Source organism: Coregonus lavaretus (genome assembly GCF_964263955.1).
Source record: "Coregonus lavaretus genome assembly, chromosome: 14".
Taxonomy (NCBI): domain Eukaryota; kingdom Metazoa; phylum Chordata; class Actinopteri; order Salmoniformes; family Salmonidae; genus Coregonus; species Coregonus lavaretus.
In genome coordinates this window covers 26,010,706-26,030,964 of record NC_140001.1, presented here as the reverse complement: position 1 = coordinate 26,030,964, position 20,259 = coordinate 26,010,706, and the positions used below count along the sequence as shown (strand labels likewise).

Sequence of the window (20,259 nt, the reverse complement as noted above, 5' to 3'; positions counted from 1 at the left end):
ACTTCCATTGTAAAAATACATAAAGCTGACAAATAAAAACATTAGAAAATATCCTGATGAAAATGCAGTTTCTTTCAATCGCATTCATCTCTCTACTCCACCTGTCTGCCTCCCTTTCTATCTGTCTTGACTAGCTATTGCTAGTGAAGTGTAATTTTTGTATCAAATCAATCAACTGGGTCCAGCCCGAAGCTGTCGCTAGTGAACTTGCAACATTGTATCAACTAGCCTGATCCGGGCCCTCGAGTTTCCCGCGCACACTGCTGTGAGAAAAGTGTTCAGGTATTTTATCACGTTTCCACTGGATATATGGGATCATCAGAGCATTGCATTTTGCTCTTTCACACCAAGGATTGGTGATTATCGAGGGGTAGAGTGTTGGAAAGATTTTTCAAATAGGCTACTGTGAGGAACTATTATCATTAGCAATGGATGTAAAAATTTATATATGACTTTGATGACTTACTGTGTGAGGTGAAGAAAAAATGACTTAGAAGCTCAGCTTATTAGTGGTGGTGAGTGAAGACAATCAGAAATCAGACATCCCCAAATGGGCACGTTCCTACATTTGCATGCAGCAGGCCAGGTACTTCTATGCGTGCTCAGGCGCGCGCTCCGTCAACATTAACAGGACAGAGAAACCAGACACATGCTCATTGCTCACATGGAGCCCTCCAAACAATGTTTTATTTTTTTTATTTTTAATCGTAGGTCTAAATGATTGTATGAAATAAACCAAAACTTGTTTCTCACAAGTGTAGCAGGTTGTGAACTCCGCAAACAACGTTTCCACTCTGAGAATGAGAACGGTTAATTACTGTAGGCCTAATTAATACATACATTAACTGAAATGAATGTACCAAATGACAGGGAGTAAATGTAAATGTACTACTGGTGACATATGTAATGGGGAATTTATAAAAAATAAACAATCAAAGGGCAAACAGTTCACACAATGAAACAATGAATGTGCAACAATGGGTGGAAGAGCTGAGCTCATTCTGGAGAGAAACATGTCTATATCTTACCCACACACCCATCCCCTTCTTCTTGTCTCAAATGTTTAAATTATACTCAAGACACATTATCTTCACACATATTGCTTTTCTCTGACAGCCGCAACTCAATAATCAGCTAGGCCTATTGCCATGCACGCTGCCCAAATTGTGGGCTTCCCAACTAGGCGTAGGCCTACATGCTTGTGATTTGAAACAATCCACAGCAATTTTTTTAAAGGAGATAAAGATCCTCTATGGCTAAGTCATGCTCTCTAGTGAAGTATTTTGAATGTTTTTTGTTTTGTTGTATAGACAGGAGTAATTATATAATTTTGGCAAATTTATTTCAATTTACTAGGGGAAACTTAGTTTGGAGTTACAGTTGAAGTCGGAAGTTTACATACACCTTAGCCAAATACATTTAAACTCAGTTTTTCACAATTCCAGACATTTAATCCTAGTAAAAATGCCATGTCTTAGGTCAGTTAGAATCACCACTTTATTTTAAGAATTTGAAATGTCAGAATAATAGTAGAGAGAATGATTTATTTATTTTTTCATCACATTCCCAAGTTTACATACACTCAATTAGTATTTGGTAGCATTGCCTTTAAATGGTTTAACTTGGGTCAAATGATTCGGGTAGCCTTCCACACGCTTCCCACAATAGGTTGGATGAATTTTGGCCCATTCCTCCTGACAGAGCAGGTGTAACTGAGTCAGGTTTGTAGGCCTCCTTGCTCGCACACACTTTTCAGTTCTGCCCACACATTTTCTATAAGATTGAGGTCAGGGCTTTGTGATGGCCACTCCAATACCTTGACTTTGTTGTCCTTAAGCCATTTTGGCACAACTTTGGAAGTATGCTTGGGGACATTGTCCATTTGGAAGACCCATTTGCGACCAAGCTTTAACTTCCTGACTGATGTCTTGAGATGTTGCTTCAATGTATACACATCATTTTCCTTCCTCATGATGCCATCTATTTTGTGAAGTGCACCAGTCTCTCCTGCAACAAAGCACCCCCACAGTATCATGCTGCCAACCCCGTGCTTCACGGTTAGGATGGTGTTCTTCGGCTTGCAAGATATCCCCTTTTTCCTCCAAACATAACGATGGTCATTATGACCAAACAGTTCTATTTTTGTTTCATCAGACCAGACCATTTCTCTGTGCAGTTGCAAACCGTAGTCTGGCTTTTTTATGGCGTTTTTGGAGCAGTGGCTTTTTCCTTGCCGAGCAGACTTTCAGGTTATGTCGATATAGGACTCGTTTTACTGTGGATATACATACTTTTGTACCGGTTTCCTCCAGCATCTTCACAAGGTCCTTTGCTGTTGTTCTGGGATTGATTTGCACTTTTCGCACCAAAGTACGTTAATCTCTAGGAGACAGAACGCATCTCCTTCCAGAGCGGTATGATGGCTGCATGGTCCCATGGTGTTTATACTTGCGTACTATTGTTTGTACAGATGAACGTGGTACCTTCAGGGGTTTGGAAATTGCCCCCAAGGATGAGCCAGACTTGTGGAGGTCTACAATTTTGGCTGATTTCTTTTGATTTTCCCATGATGTCAAGCAAAGAGGCACTAAATTTGAAGGTCTGCCTTGAAATACATCCACAGGTACACCTCCAATTGACTAAAATGATGTCAATTAGCCTATCAGAAGCTTCAAAAGCCATGACATCATTTTCTGGAATTTTCCAAGCTGTTTAAAGGCACAGTCAACTTAGTGGATGTAAACTTCTGACCCACTGGAATTGTGATACAGTGAATTATAAGTGAAATAATCTGTCTGTAAACAATTGTTGGAAAAATTACTTGTGTCATGCACAGAGTAGATGTCCTAACCGACTTGCCAAAACTATAGTTTGTTAACAAGAAATGTGTGGAGTGGTTGAAAAACTAGTTTTAATGACTCCAACCTAAGTGTATGTAAACTTCCGACTTCAACTGTACGTTTATAAGAAAATGTACTTCCTTCCCGAGTCTTTTGCGCTTCTGGGATGGTGTAAATAAAACTGGGCTGCATTACACACTGCAGTGGATATTCTAAGGAGGTCAAATTTGATATCTTGCTATAATTGATTTTAATAAAAACAATATGTTTCTTGCCCATGATGTATTTATCAGAGTTATTGACCTCACAATAAGCCAGATTCGAGTAACTTACCTTGGCTGTGTTTACACAGGCAGCCCAATTCTGATCTTTCTCCACTAATTGGTCTTTTGACCAATTAGATCTTTACCGATAATTGGGCAAATATCAGAATTGGGAAGCCTGTGTAAATGTAGCTATTGTGGTGCTGAAACTTGAAGCAGCAGCCGCGACACAATCATTAGGAATTGGACAGCTCATGGTGCTGAAAGTAGGCAAATTCGAGAAGGTATAATTCATTTAAACCGTCTTCATTTTCATTCGACTTTACAAACAACAAGAGGGCTTTGTGTTGGAGCCTATTTCTTCCTATTTAAGAAATAAGAGGTAGGCCTACGTGCTTGACAAACGAAAATAGGCTATAGGTTGTTATCCATAGATTTGTCAGCCAATTCCTATACCCACCATGCACTATTTAAATAGCCTACCTCCGTGTCAGTGAAGGGCTGTTAAAACTAGGACTCGAATTGAGGGAGTATGAGAGGGTATGCCATAGGCCTACCTTTTATTAAAGAAAATTGGTGAAAGATGTGACTCCGATACATATGGGGATATCGTTGTTTCGTTTCTTTGACATTCAGAGGCTGAGCTACAGCTTCTATAGCCGAGGGGCCAAAAATATTTACTTTGCTTGGGAAGTAATCTAATTCTGTCACTATCAATTGATTAAGCTATTCGCGTTCTGTACAATAGAAGATACAGTATTTAAACCCAGGCAGGTTTTAGGGAAACACTTGTGACCTTCTCTCGTTGGGTTAAGCCACGGAACAAGAGTAGCCAGCAGTTAAAGCTTACATTTTTCTGTGTCGGTAGGCCTACTCTGTCTGGGGTGGAAAGGTAGGCCTAACTTTTGAAAGTACCATGCTCAGATTCATAATGACATCTCAGATTTAATTATTTGCAAACAGGGAGCGTTTCGTTGCAAACAAGACACACTGATTTGGTATTGGAGAAATATGATAAGATGAACGCATAGGCTCTGTCCATTTTTAGCCTATAATTTTGGTAATTTGTGTGGTATTAAAAGAGCTTCTGCTAAGGTCTCCAGACATGTAAAATGACGTAGAATTGCATGAAATGTTTATAAAAGGCACTTATTTTTCTCTGACCTGCAAATATGATGATAGATTCATGCAATGCTTTCACTATAAAGGAGGGTCACTTGTTTTTTTGTTTCAAGCGTTCAGGGAGGGTTTATATATTTTGCTGAAGGGAGGGCCATCCATTTTCATTTCATAGGTCCGATTTGCGATATTACTGTTGTTTGTCCCTCTTAAGCCACCGTATCAACAACATACCCCTAAAAATACAAAATAAAAATAACAACAACTTAGCCAGAAACACCTCAAAATAGTCCAAATTAATCTAAGATAAATCAAGAAATCTGTTAAGATGTTTAGTGCAGTATTTCCCAAGTGAAAAAATTTGCATGAAAACTAGTCGTCTCTCGTTGAATGACAACAAACACTTCATGTTCCCACTCCTACTAGGAGTAGTACTGTTGACCAATCATCAACAAAGGGGCGCAGACCAACCTGCAGAAGACCAAAGTGAACAAAAACATCACAACATTTTCTCATAATATATGCGTGAACAGTTTCGACATGGGAAGCATACGGTAATCTTTAATGTGTGAGTGCATCTATTAGCATACCATAAATACCATAGTATAGACAAACAAAATAAGGATGGCAATTCAAACTATACAAGAGCTTCTCATCTGAACCATATTACACCTAGTTTTGCACACTTGATTAATGCAATGATTCACAAATGTGTGGATATTTTAAAAGCCTTTAATTTTCAATTTGGCTAACTGAGCAAAAATGCATGCCATCCCAGGTCCTCTCCAAATACTGCACCATCGAGAGCATCCTGACCGTTTGCATCATGGCCTGGTACGGGAATTGCTCCGTCCACGACTGCAAGGCCCTCCAATGGGTGGTGAAGACGATCCAGTACATCACTGGGACCGTGCTCCCACCCATCCAGGACATCTCGAAACGGTGCCTGAGGAAGGCACACAGCATCCTCAAGGACCCCACACACCCCAGCCACGAGCTGTTCTCTCCTTACCGTCGGTCAGACGGTATCGGAGCACAAGGTCTGATACCAACAGGCATCAGAGACAGTTTCTATCTACAAGCGATCAGACTGCTGAACACTTGAACTGGACTGACCACCTGCATTAACTCTCCGCACCTTAGCACACAAATCACCTACTCACGCACACACGCACACAGATATACACTCATCCACACCTTAAATGGTTGAGCATTTTGCCATGTCCTTTTGGTCTCTTTTTCCCTGTAGTCGCTGACAGTTTGGAAGCCTTTGTTAAAGCCTCTAGAAGTGCAAGTGATATAAAACATAAAATATTAATTAATATGCTGTAATGTGTAAACACTTTACCTAGCAGCCAACCTGCTTGCACCAAACCCTTGTAATTACAGTAAAATTCTGTGAAACAGCGGTAGGTAGACTAGCGGTTAAGAGCATTGGGAGAGTAATCGAAAGGTCGCGGGTTAAAATCCCCTAGCCAACTAGGTGAAAAATCTGTCAATGTGCCCTTGAGCAAGCCACTTAACCCTAATTGCTCCTGTAAGTCGCTCTGGATAAGAGTGTCTGCTAAAATGTAAAATGTCAATGTCAATACAAACCCCTCCCCTCAATGAATTGCCTTTATTTATTCATCCATTCATTCATTCATTCTGATTACGGTAGCATTTACTTTTTTAAAGTATAATACTGTCAATACATAGTACTTGCTTTGATACCGTATTTATATTACAGTAGGTGTACTGTAATATTAAATACAGAATTTAACTTACCTCCGAGCTGCCTGCAAATTATTGTCAAATCCATGGTAAGCCCTTTACAGTGTAAAGAGGCCCTAAGTCAAGGGAGCTTACACTACCTACATTTACATTTTAGCAGACGCTCTTATCCAGAGCGACTTACAGTTAGTGAGTGCATACATTATTATTTTTTATTTTTCATACTGGCCCCCCGTGGGAATCGAACCCACAACCCTGGCGTTGCAAACGCCATGTTCTACCAACTTAGCTACATCCCTGCCGGCCATTCCCTCTCCTACCCTGGACGACGCTGGGCCAATTGTGCGCCGCCCCATGGGTCTCCCAGTCGCGGCCGGCTACGACAGAGCCTGGATTCGAACCAGGATCTCTAGTGGCACAGCCTTAGCCTTAGACCACTGCGCCACTCGGGAGTACCGCCACTCCATTCTAGAGGAGAATGGTTCTTAATATGCGGTTAAGAAATTGTAGTTGCTGTATGATAAGATACACCTACACAGTCTCCTGAGCTATATGTACACATATGAAGCTGCTACCAAAGACTCCAAAGAACACTTTATGTTTTTGCTGATTGAACTGTTTCCCAAGGTAGTCTGCTCCTCCACAATCCCACAATACTCCTCCTCTCTGACCCAGTGGGAGCAGCACTCGCCTGCATATGGGCGCAGTAAAACCTCATACTGGCCCATTGGTGCATGCAAAGGAGGTACAGCCAGAGGATTTATGCCCGAGGGAGCCCAAGGCGGCCAGCGGTCCATTTATAGGGCCTTGTGTTTCTGCTTAATAAAGGCAGCATAAACATCTGCGGAACACATTTCTCAGAACTAGAGGAGAGGAAAGAATTTTAAAAAAATAGCCTAGGTGGCAGCAGTGGAGGTGATTGAAGATAATATCGCATCCCTGCATCTACTAATTTCACTTTATTTGTTTTCCTACACGTTTAGCATACTGTGACACTTTTATGAGGCTGTGTACTAGGAGCAAACAATTCCTTCCCACACTCTTGTGAAAAACTGTCCAAGGCCATCCTTAACGTTTCTTTACTGAAATACGACGTGACTGGTAAGGTAATTTGCCAGAGAGCTTTAAATGAATTGCTCCGAACGCTGATGCTCTCATCCTCGCTCATGACATTAGCTCCAGATGTGGAATGTGAGAAGTTGTGTTGATATTACTGTTATTCCTGACATTCCTTAGTCTGTGCAGACTGTATCCTAGGTGCAGTAGGGGGGCTCAGCCTTAGCCTGCTCTGCATCATTCCCTCCCCAGATTTGGTGCACTGTCACCCAGGCCCTCTCCTGGGGCAGGTTAGAGGAATGTCCTGCTCCATGTTTCCATGGCTACATGCTACCAGCGGTGGACAGGGCTATGGGGCTGGGGGACACCAGGCCTGGCCCAGGTCTTCCAGGACTGACTGCTACGTGTAATGCAAAACAGCTGGCCCCCATGAACATTCCAGCTGAGGCCCCTCAGCTCATGGGAAATCCCAACGGGGGTTTGTTTATTAAAAGTATTAGTTGGATGTTTGTTGTTCCTGTGGACCATAAAGGAACAAACAGTGAGCCTAACACTGTCACCTCCTCTTGTGACTCACCACACCTTGTGGGCTTTGGGTTGGTTGAGTAATGTGTGGGAAATTTAGGTCAGTTGGATTAAAGTATATCAGATAGCGTTGGATATCCTCCATTACTGTATGTAAAAATATTTTAAATGGCTGCCCTTTGGTACATTTTTCATTGACTTGCAACTTATCAGTGGTTTAGCGTTACAATTCTATTCCCAGCCTTTCTCCATGAGTTAGTAATCTTTTCCCTCATTCTCTCTACCTCTCCCTCTTTCTCGCCCTCCCTCCCCACCCCTCTATCATGAGTTCATCCACACACAGTAACTCTCAACCTAAATATTTAGCCGTCTTGGTAGGATACTGCCATGTCTAAACTCCTTCCAGATGTGGGCCTGCGCAGGGCAGGGCTGTGTTTAGGGCTAATTGCACACGGCTGTGAAGGCGAGGGAAAGCAGGGAGAGGGAGAGGGAAAGAAGAGGTAGAGAAGAGAGAGAAAGAAGGAGAAGAGAGAGAAGAGTTACAGCAGAGGAGAGAGAAAAACGGTAGAACAGAGGGAGAGGGAGAAAAGAGAGAAGGAGAGGCTAAGTCTACAGGTTTGGCAGGCTGTTCAGAGCATTGTCGGTCGGTGCCGTTTAAGATTAGGGAGGACGATTTGTTTTTAATGAGCATGGCCTGATTTCTATTACATCATATTGGATGACTGTCATTCATATTCCATTCACCCAGCTCAATGTAATGTCAATAGGTTTAGGCTACTGCATGATACTCAAATTTGCCCTATGCCCATCATGAGGTTGCTACGACCTAGCCTACAAATGAAAGTTTACAACGTAGGTGCACAGGTCGAGAGGAAAATTGGAGTAATCAAGGTGACAGACAGTGACACATTCAATACCTCCTTGCACATTCAAATTCAGGTAGATCCATCCCTGTTTTGTTCAGTTTGCTTGCGTTTAAGAAACGTTTTGCAACAGAATCGGCAGAATTAATACAACACTGATCACCCGCACTCATAGTTCACTTTCAAAGCAGCCACATACAGCATCATCACTTTGCTCGTAGTGTAATTATTTCTGGCATCTATGCACTGTCCTCGTCTCACCTTTTCCCTTCGCTTGTGGACAACACAACAGCTGTCTGAGACCAGGTGCAAAAACCTCTGAAGCCAAACCTTCACACCATAACCGCTAACAGCTACACAGCCTACATCGTTGTCACCATATTAACGTTCTAGTCAACAAACTAAACTAACACGTTAGTAAACCCACAATCCAATCCATGTGTACAATCACGCAGTACAGCAAGCAGTTTAGCAGATTAGCAGTTTCATCGGTGGGCCCCGGTGGCAATAAATTAATAAAACCGAAATCTTACCTTGACTTGCTGTGTTAGATAGCCTTAGGCAGCTAGCTAACATAAATAGCATTGCAGAAGTTGTCATAATTACTATGTAAGTCTATGGAAGGGCTTGAGAACCATGAGTCTCCTAGGTTTGATTTTGAAGTCAATGTACCCAGAGGAGGATGGAAAATAGCTGTCCTCCGGCTACACCATGGTGCTGCCCTACAGAGTGCTATTGAAGGTACTGTAGACCTTCATTGCAAAACAGTGCGTTTTAATCAGTTATTTGCTGATGTGGATATATTTAGTATAGTGTTATCTAAAAAGGAGAACTTTTTATATTTATATTTTTCTGAAATTCACTGAGTAGGATGGTCCTCCTCTTCCTCCTCTGAGAAGCCTCCACTGGTTCAGAGGGATGTGGCCCAGGAGGCTGACTGCTCCCCAGTCTCTGCCTCTCTCTTTGCCTACCAGACCTCAGACACTGGGGGAGAGCCAAGGAAGAGACTGTACCTATAGTATAGTTTCGATACAGTAGCATAATTTCATAAAAAGTACTTTAATGTTAACCACCAGGTAATTAGTATTTTATTTGCCAAATATTATGACTAAATGCTGAATACATTTTCCATTGTGTGTAGCTATATAGTTTTGGTAATGTGTGTGTGTGTTTGTTTGTGTGTGTGTGCGTCTGCGTCTGTGTCTGTGAATGTGTCTGTCTGTGTGCGTGCGTGCGTGCGTACTTCCGTGTGTGTGTTATCTAGTTTTGCACTTTGTGAAGGATATAGAGAAGCTACACATGGGAGGTTACACATCCCATTTCCTGGAGAACCATGGAGCCTCTGTCTCTAATGGTCAACAACACTGTAGCACTGAGGTGGTGAAAACAAATCTTCAGTGGAAGGGAGTGTGCTGTCTATAAGTCTGGCTGATTATAATTCATGCTTTTGCCATTTATTTTCACTGTTGCCTGTTACTGATGACCTTGGTCCAGCGAGTGCCAACCCAAAGGAGTGGCCGCAGATGTAAGGGGTGGCAGGCTGGGCGGCATTGATGCCTGTCCTTGGCCGTCAGCAGGCACTGAGAGGAATGCCTCAGACAGCTGCAGTGAGGCTGCTCTCTGCCTACGTGGGCGCAGTAGGGCCTGGGTTCTGTCCCTACTGTATACCACTGTCTATATGGATTCTAATGGGAGTGTTATAATGTCTCCCATCCATCCAACATTGTGATCTTCAAGTTTCAAGTTTTATTAGTCGTATGTACGGTATACACATGGTATACACCATCCAAGTAAATGCATCTTGGGAGTGGGGTGGGCCGTGTGGGGTTATCAAAAGGGCTAGCAGATGTGCCATTGGTTTGTGTTGGATCTGTGAGTCAGTATGTGTTGAGATGGGAGCATGTCAATGAAACGCCCAACAGCCATCTTATCAGCAGAGAGAATTCCAATAGCTTGGAGTTGTGGAGCGCTCGGAACACACAGGCATTCCTGCTGGGAGAGGGTTTATTTATGTGGGGAAAGGTGTTGAGAGGAGGGGGAGTGGGCTCTCCTCCGTCCACACATGTTAGGTGGAGCACTGGTCAGCAATAAATAAATACAAAAAATAAAAACAAAGGCCTGACACTGGATACCCAGGGCACTATGAACAGCCTCAGCACCTGTCAATGCCACACATTCCCAGGACCCCCTGCCTGGCTGAGGGGGTCAAGGAAAAAGTCACAGCTCTAAAAAGAACACTTCTTTGATATCTACTGTATGTTTCTGTTGGTCCATCTCTTTTGAATTCATACATTTACATTTTAGTAATTTAGCAGACTCTCTTATCCAGAGCGACTTACAGATAGTGCATTCGTCTTAAGATACTGTAGCTAGGTGGGACAACCACATATCACAGTTGTAGTAAGGGGGGGGGGGTTAGCATAGCCTGAAGGCAGGGAGGGGTAGTTCCCCTTGCTGCTCCATAGGCAAGCACCATGGTTTTGTAGTGGATGGGAGCTTCTACTGGAAGCCATTCAGAAAACTTGGGAAGGTTGAACACCAGACGGGTTGCGGCATTCTGGATAAGTTTTAAGGGTTTACATAGTTCATTTATCACTTGAGATTGTTGCTCAAAAGGCCACGATCTTCAAACTTGACAAAAACAGAGAAATATGTTGTCATAGCAACATTATACCCCTGATTGACTTTTGTTATTATAGTGTTTCCTTTCATACAGCTCCTTCTTATCTTACTCCAAAAAATAAATGACTCTCTGGTTATTCTTCTCCAGTTATAGCCCCCACCCCTCTGTCTGTCTTCCCCTTCCCCTCTCTTCCCCGTGCTGAACCACAGAAATGGCCTCCAGAGTTTCTGCTTTGGAAGCAGCAGAATGCAGACCCACAGAAGATGGCGGTGGGTGTCTGTGCTGAAAATGCTTGTGGTCACACGTTTGTGTGTGTGACCACTTCTGTGTAAGTGTTTGTGTGACACCGAGTATTGATATCTGAAGATAGTAAGAATATTCACCCGTATGTTTAGTGTTGGACATATCTCAGATAGCTCTACTTTATTTGTCAAATGTTTATAATATCTAAAAATGTAGCCTTATCAGTTCTGATTTACTGCTTGTAATTAATCATTTAATTAGTGAAAAAGAAAACGGGTTAAATGTTTCATAAAAATAAATGGTTCTTCGACTATAATTATACAAACTGAGATATCATCGCTGTAAAAGCTTACACTAAGAACATCTTTCTGGTGAATTATATGAGAACCATTTGCATGGTGTGAAAATTGTTCCAATAGAACTAATTCTAAGGGAACAATGGCTTTACAGTCGCTGATTACCCAGTAATTGGAGCGGAGTTATGAAACTTGTTGATTGTATTCCACTTTACTTAGCGTTACAGAGCCACTCAATAACACAACATCCATTTCTACAGTAGATATTTATTGCATGAAATGAACAGTGTCTCACTAACTAGCCAAACAGCATTGTTAAGTTATTTGGGTCAGAATGATTTTGGCCCTATTCTTTGTAAAAGCAAACCCATTTCCCAGCAGTCTTTGCATTGGAGCAGAAAACAGAGCTTGGTTATGAGACAGAACAATGAGACAATGTTAGTCAGGCATAGACCACATTCCACTTGTTTGAAAAGCCTAGATTCAGTAAATTGCCTCATTAAAAGAACAAACTTTAGACAGTGATGGAGTTGCTGACTTGGTTGGACTTGCTTGTGTGAATCGTAGTTATACTTTCATCATTTACTTGCCGTGTTTTACTCTTGGTTGTTAGGATTCTAGGCAGCCACTGGCTTACATCTTTCACCTTTCAGTCTTTGTTGGTTGCCCAGGTTTAAAATGTGTTGCGCAACTAAAAGGAAATACTGAATAAAAGAAACGTAGAATTAAAAACCCACATGTCATGGAAGTTGCTTTCTCATTAATTGATAGTGTTGTTGCTTGAATTGTCCTGAGACTGTTTCCATGTGGGAGACCATCTCTGAACACAGGAGCGCTGTGTGTGTGTGTGCACGCATGCGGGAAGGGCGTGCACGGCCACAGCACCCAAAATAGTATTCCATCCTCCCCTCTCTAATTAGAGTTATAAAACCCCAATTTTAATTTTAGACTGAGGCATTGCTGAAGGACTGCTTGCCATTTATACACACACATACACTCAAACATATGCATATGCTGTTGTATACGGATACATCTGACTGTCTCACACACACACACACACACACACACACACACACACACACACACACACACACACACACACACACACACACGCGCAACCACACACACATCACACACATGCAACCACACACACATGTAACCACAAACCATATAGACTCCCTTGCCCTGCCTGGTTACCCAAGCACAATGCAGTATACTCTATAATAAGCGCTTCTACAGTACATATCAGATGCAAGAGCTCACTCCACTATCCAGCTTCAGGATAAGACTCATTGCACTCAACTGTCACAATATAGTTTCAATTTTATATTAATCTTGAATTTCTTTTGTTTTCCTGAGTCATGGTAAACAAATATTGTACATAGCATCTTAGATGTACACTGTATAACTCTTTCTGGTTTTCACAGCCTTTGACTGCACACCAAGAATTACCCCGCACAGCTCTGAGAACAAGCAAACTCGTCAGGGAGATTCTGTTCACTTTTCCATAATGCTTGAATAACTCAATCAGTGCTTGTGACATGATTTTACAAAAACATTTGACGTGCAATTACATGGATGTTCATGTACATGACAGGAGATAAATAGGACTTGTAGTCTGGCAAGGCTCCCTGTTCCCTGCTGGAAGCACACTGGTGGCTTAGGGACAATGGACACATTCACGGCTCAAGATGCATTTACTGCTAAAGTGCTCGTTGTGCTCAAGGGCTTTCAGTGGCCTGCTGCATTCACTGTGATGAACAAGGCGCTGAGGGCAGAGCCAGTGCCCCTGGGCCACACAGAACTGCTTCCTGTCAGAGGTAGCTTAGTTTTCTACCACTGAGTGGCTGTGGAGCCTCCCTTGTTTACCTGATACTCCCTGTGATGGGTCTGGAACGTGGGCAGACCAGGGCACTGAATGGTGAGTCAAGGGCACTCAACTAGCCATCAGGACAGAGCTACCAGTCCAGTGCAGAAGCACTGGAAGACCTGCAAATGAAAAGAGGCCCTTTAATATTGGGGAGGTGTAAGGGTTGGTGTGAGGTATGAGCCAGGTGCGGTGCAGGATAGACAGTAGGCAGTAGGCAGAGATGGTGAAACAAGGATCTTTACTGGTGGCCCCAAAACCAGGATACAAAATGACGGACAAAAACAGGCTGAAAGCAAACATGAAATACTAACTACGACTGAAAACAACAATGAAACAGGGAGAACACTTCTCAAGTACCTGTACATACGTCTCGCGATCAGACACTGAGTAGTACTGTTTGGCATCGAGAAACTAGCAAAGAAAACAGAGCAAGGGAACACAGGGAAGTGAGGGCATAAATACACAGGTGAACAGGTAGACACAGGTGACACTCTCTCAAACACACACTGACACAGACACACATACACATGCTCCTGCTGAGATGGGGCTCCTGTGGCTAAAAGCTTACAGCAGTAATTGGTCTGGGCCTTCATTAGTAGGCTGAGGACTCTGACATATCACAATGAAAGTGTGTGTGTGCAGGTGACCAGACTCCCTCCCTCAGTAGCCAGCTAACATGTGAAGACACCCCTTAACCCTATAACCAGCTTCATGTGTCTCTGAAGCAGACCTGCTCCTGGTCCATAACTTGTTGGCTAATGCAGAAAAAGTGGATTGTCATTGCAAACCAGACGCTAAGCTGTTCAAATGGCCCCCAACCATTCAAAAAGTCACACTCCCCTCCAAAGGCTTCACTGATTAATTCCTCTACCACCCAATGATCTAACATCATGTTGTACAGTGTGTATACATACTCACACACACCTTACAGTAGTTTGTGTTGAAGACAATTGCCCCTTCTCCCAGTAGTGAGAGGGGCAGGCAGCCTTTGGCTAACTCTTTGGCTGGGGCTAGTCTGTTAGAGGCCAACTCTGGTCCATTCCATGTGTATGAGGTGAGGTGTGAGGAAGGTGCTACGTAATGTACTGTAGTTTGGTAATTGCTTTTGATGTATTAGACGTGGCACTTGGAAAGACTAAGACGTCTTGAGAAGCTTGTTAACAGCCAAGTTAAGTAATGGAGTTTTTAATAAAATGGTGGGTTCACCCGCAATATTCACAGACCCGATCTGTCTGTCCTCATCAGTCCAAGTTCCAACCTTGTGATGTCTTTATTGAAAAACAGACTGCCATGTCTCTACTTTACAGTAACTGCTCTCCTATGCACTGCCAGGACACTGGGATGGAAATAATGCTACTAATTACGAAATTACTTATGCTTAAATAAAGATTACTCAAACTCAAGGATATATATTTTTAATTACATTAAGCTACAGTATTCTAGCTGAAGTGTCCAGACTGAGAATGTATACAAAGGTGTATTGTGTCAGCTTTACCATTGAGAGACATGAAGTCACTTCATCCTTGTTTAATACCCTCATTCGGTTTCCTCTATAAATTACTTTCAATGGGTTATTGGATTTAAATGGCTACATTTTGCTGTGACATAATCCGATGCTTTCAGTATAAAATCACCATGCAGATTAAACTGGATTGAATTGTGATGCTCAGAAACTGTCAGTGAACAACTTTCTTATTGCGGCTGCTATTGGTCTTTTAATCTCTGAGATATAGAGCCTTGTGTCGTGTGCTGAGTTTGTGGCGCGTTAACAAACTCTTTCAAGGGTTCTTGTCTTTCACCTTGTGTGTGGTCCTTTAGCGAAGAGGTTTATCCTAAGTTAAATTATGTTTACAAAGTGGCGTGTTTAGTTGTTTTGACTCTCTTTAATACATTGAACCGGCACCTCTCTTTGTTTGCCTTGGTCGGGGTGGGGAAGGTCGTGTAGTGTCTAATCCGTACTCATATCCTCATGTTGTTCCATTGGACTGTCTCCACAGTGTGTAGTAGGACAGCCCACAGCCATGGCTGATCTTTGAACCTCACTCCCCTCTCCCCGTCTCCTGCACCCTTGTTTCAGAACGATGATCAGTGTTATGATAGAGAGGGAGATTGTTGATGTTATTGTTGTAATGAGATGCTGGGTTGCCAGGTTAGAGATGGTTAATGAGAGTGTACAGCTTTGCCTGCAGAGGGATTCTTATTAAATAGAAACCCCTCCTTAAGACTGTTATCCTACTTTTGGTCGGCTGTAGAATCATGCAGCTAAAATCAAAAGTCCCCTCTGGAGTGGAGACAGGGAGAGAGATGCTCCAAGACGCCAGGGTATTTGGGAAAGCAGTAGAGATCAGGGAAATGGGAACGGGACTCTTCATTCATACAGTACACATCTCAAACGTCTGCAGTAAGCCATAGAGGCTGAACTATCATCTAGTTAGTCTTTTGTTTGCTTTTGTTTGTTTCTTTGTAACAGCCCTTCTTTTCTTTACGTTTGATTTGATTGCAAGTCCTAATGATAAAATGTAAGATTGGTAGCACAGTTATTGAAGAGAGAGAGGTTCTCCAAATGAGGACATGATTAGAAAGAGAGCAGGAGAGTGGAGCAGAATCAAAAGGTATTTTTACACCAACGTTTATTGGGAACAGATATGTGCGATTTGAAAGAGAGGATATCCTGTCTAGATTGAGAAGGATTTTATCAAGTGGAACCTGGAGATTCATCCTAAACCTGTTTTTCTGCCCTCAGCTGTCATTTGAATAGCTGAAAAGTTTATCTTCAGCTGTATACAGTGTACATACTGTACATTCTGTAGCATGCCTTCAGATTACCACCAGAGGAACAATTGTTCACTAAAAAAAGATTACTGGCAGAGGAAGACCTGAAACCCAGTGCAGCTGCAGGCAAGCGTGCACAAATACACAGCGAGACACACAGAGAGACACACAGAGACACAGAGACACAGAGACACACAGAGGCAAACACATACAAACACACAGAGACACTCACAGACATAGAGACAGAAATAGACACAGACTCCCACACATACTCTCTCTTTCCCACACACACTCAATCTGCCCACTCTCTGACACCTATGTGAGTGTGTGCTAATGTTGGAGTTGATCAGAGCCATGATCCACCCAGCTGAAGAGGTTCAGTCTGAAACAGACCATGGCCTGGAGTCACCATTTATCCTCTCCTCTTCCCAGAGAGGAAGGAGCAGAAATAAATCAGTGAATAAATACAATTTGAGACATGCTGACATGCCCTCATCTCTCTCTCAAAGGCTTTGTGGGTTGAGGAAGCAAATTGAGCAAACCAACAAAGTGAGTGGCACGGCCCAGGGAGGGGTCGCTGTGGTTTGTACTGCTGGGACAGGGCCCTTTGTCTGTCAGTCAATGTGCATCTCACTGACTTACTGTCTCAGCCGTGCACCAAGAGGGAAGGCTAAGGTATAGGCTACCAGCAGTTTCTATAGGAACAGAGCTCAAGAATTAGATGTCTTTCTGCTTTTACAGTATACTCTCCATCTCTCAGAGGTGAATGTATCCGGTTGAGTAATCACAGCATGATACTGTATCCCTGTTAGGAGAGAGATAAGAGGATATGAGAGGAGTATGTGCACCTGACCAGAGCTGTGATCGGGGTTAAGGCCATTAGCCTGTAGACACTCAACCTCTATTAACAGCAGCATGCCTACTGTTCCAACAGCTGAATCATCTTGGATGACCTGGTGATTGATCTTCACTGAATGGCCTTAGATGAAGTGTCTTTATGTGTCCCCCCATTCTGACCTGCAGCCCTGGTTTTACACACAGCTGATATAGATTCAATTACTGCCTCTGATCTCTGATAAGCCACTGGTCTGAAAGGGCTTAATTAATGAGGAGGCTAATGCAGCTCTGCTGTACCTTAGAGATCGTCTGGATTGAGTTAGTGCACTTTTCATATCGTGCACCATAGAGCTGCAATTGTATTTGGAGGCAGACTAACTCAATGTGCCATCTGTCAAGGGGGCAGTCAGTGTGGAGACGCAGCAGGCCATTCAAACAACACAGGCCACTCTATCAATTTGAGGGTGAGTAGTAGTGTTCCCCTCCTCCTCCTCACTTCAGTGATTAATACTGTATGTGACCTATGCTTTTTCAATGAAGCACAGACTTCACTCATCTCCAGTGCTTCTGAAAATACACCAATACTCTATACAGCCTTTGTGTACTCTAATTTAGGAGTTTAAGTTTCTCATATCCCTCGCTTGTTCTCTCTTCCGGTCGCTCCTGTCTTACACCTGCTCATGGACAACGCTCTGCTCTGCTCTGCTCTGTGCTCTCCTCCTGACCCCTGACCTCTGTCAGCCGCGTCCTGAATAAACAGCTAATTGGCTGGTTTCCTGTTTAGCCTGATGGGAGGGTGCATACAGCCTATTTCAGGCTGTTTACAGAGCTCTGTCTCACACTCGCTCTTTCTCAGAGGCCTACTATGTATTGTTTGTGTTGATCCTCACACAACACACTTACTGTACACAATCATGCAAAAAGAGCAGGTTGATGTTTATTATCATGAGTCTTGTCATGGAGGTAGAACTGAGTGATTTCCCCTTAGATAGGCCAGCTGCAAAGTCCAAATTGGCTATATTGTACAAATATATGAGAACAAAATGTAATTTAATGTTAGGGTTAGGCATTAGGGTTAGCACTGTGGTTAAGGTGAGGATTAAGGTTAGGGTTAGGTGTAAAATCTGATTTTATGACTGTGGCTGTGCCAGCTAGTGACCGCTCTGCAGAGCTGCCTCCAGAACAAGATTCATGATGAAAAAAGCTAACCTGCGCAAAAAGATGAACATGAACACACACACACAAACTGTCTGTGTTGAATTAAATGGCTTGTTGCTTTGCCAGACGTGACTTTCTCCTCTGCTATCTGTATTGAATTATTCAGGCAGTTCCGGATCTTCTGTAGCTTTCATCTCAGGCCTGCATCAAGTTATATGAGAGATACTGTGTCTAACTGACGCGTGAGACCTTAGGACTGGGAGTCACAGGTTCAAATTCAGTTTACTCCCTAGGACGACCACGTTCAGCAAAAAAGGAAGTGAAAGCATGATATAGTTTAAGTAGACGGATAAATATCTACTCTTTAGACACTTTGCAGGTATAGCTATACGAATGTTATAGTTAGTTTCTCACAGTGCTGATTTAGTGACTAATTACCAATATATTCATTATCAACTCCTTAGTTGGAAAAGTCACCGGTTGGTGCTGCTCATGGGGGGGGGGGGGGGGTGATTACATTTGTTCATTAAGTGAACTAAAAGGTGTGGGCTGAGGGTTGTATTTTTATTAATGTGGCAGGAAGCTAGGGGATTGGCTGCTGCTGCATCTCACAGGCTGTTCACAGTCAGCTCCCTCTTTTAAAGACAGAACACACACACACACACACACACACACACACACACACACCCGTGCTCCGCTCGGTTCCGTTCCTAATCTTTGATTAAAAACACACTTAATCTCACAAACAGCCCATTAAGTGCCCCGGGGAACGGGGAGAGGGCGGTGTGATGATGGCGGGCTGTCGCCGGAGCCGGGCCCCTGCTGTACCCTGCTACCCCGCTGAGGGGCCAGGATCACAAAGACATGGTGTGGCAGACACACAGCCGACCTGACAGGACCCACAACACACAGCCGACCTGACAGGACCCACGACACAGGGGTTTGTAGGGTAGTAGGTGTACAGGCTTCAGGACCAGGGACTGTGTCTCCTGAGCAGGTTACACCGATAGGGAATGTCACAGTGGACCATGTGAAGGCCTGGCTGTGTCTGGGTCTAGGCTGGCGGGCTCTGTAGTGGTTTAGCCTCTCTGTTCATCTGAGCTGGTCCGTATGGGCTGGCTGATTACTGTAAATACTGTTTCCTATGATGCCCTCTGAGACAAAGCAGATCTTCTGCTCTGCTCAGTGCAGGCTGGTCCTAGAAAGCCCCTCACCCTCTTGTCTGATAAGGGCCCTATAAGCCAAATTATTTGCCAATAGGGAGAAGGGTAATTGTCATGACGAGTGCAGACTTTCCTTTGATGTGAACGCCATTGGCTTTTGATGTAGAAATGTATCCAGGATGATTATCACAAGCTTCCTTCCCCCCACCCCCACCCCCAATCTCTGTCTCCTATTTAGTCTTTAGGATGAATTGGAAACAGCTTTGTGTAATGTCTCTGGCCAGGGTAATCACGTGTGACTGCTTCTCGTGCAGTTTGCTTATCCTCTCATGAAGATTCTGACCCTCTTAGAGGAGTCCTACTTTTATCTGAAACCCATTTTCTGGGTAATTGAGTTGTTGGTCATCTCTTTCTCTGCTATTGTCCTTACTCCTTTCATATCCTATATGGGTTTGACAAACAACACTCAGGTAGGCTAAGTATGAGTTGAATGTGTATGTTTATGAATTCTTATGTTTTTTTGAAGCACAATACTAATGATATCTTGGTTTGCTCCTTTTTTTTAAACAGAATTTTGAGCAACAATCGCATCAGGGTTCTGAGAAATGGATCCTTTGTTGGACTCTATGCCCTGGAGAAACTGTGAGTAACGCATGTCATTTTCACTACATCTGAATGAGTCTGTCCTGGGTTCTCACTCATAGGTTTAACATTGGCAGGTTTAACGCCAACAAGTTGGGTACTTGTAGCCCATATGGCCCTGTGTTGCGGAGCCCACAGCCCCACAGAGACAGGGTATCAGGGAGATCTGTGCTTCTCGCAGCTCTGCTATCCAGTGGGCTGGCTTCCAGCAGGGAGGATGAAACACTCAGAGTGGTTATCACAGAGTTATATGGAAGAGATCACATAATTACACCA

The 20,259-nt window shown here is 43.2% G+C and overlaps 1 protein-coding gene across 1 annotated transcript in view; it reads left to right on the top strand.

The window, feature by feature from the left end:
- The window catches only part of LOC311141544 (adhesion G protein-coupled receptor A2-like), a gene marked incomplete at its 5' end in the record, with an annotated part of 45,264 nt that overhangs the window by 2,186 nt on the left and 22,819 nt on the right, over positions 1 to 20,259 (top strand). The window contains one exon of the mRNA XM_084176904.1: positions 19,912 to 19,983. Within this exon, the coding sequence (XP_084033030.1) occupies positions 19,912 to 19,983 (72 nt within the window). The remainder of the gene's footprint in view (positions 1 to 19,911; positions 19,984 to 20,259) is intronic.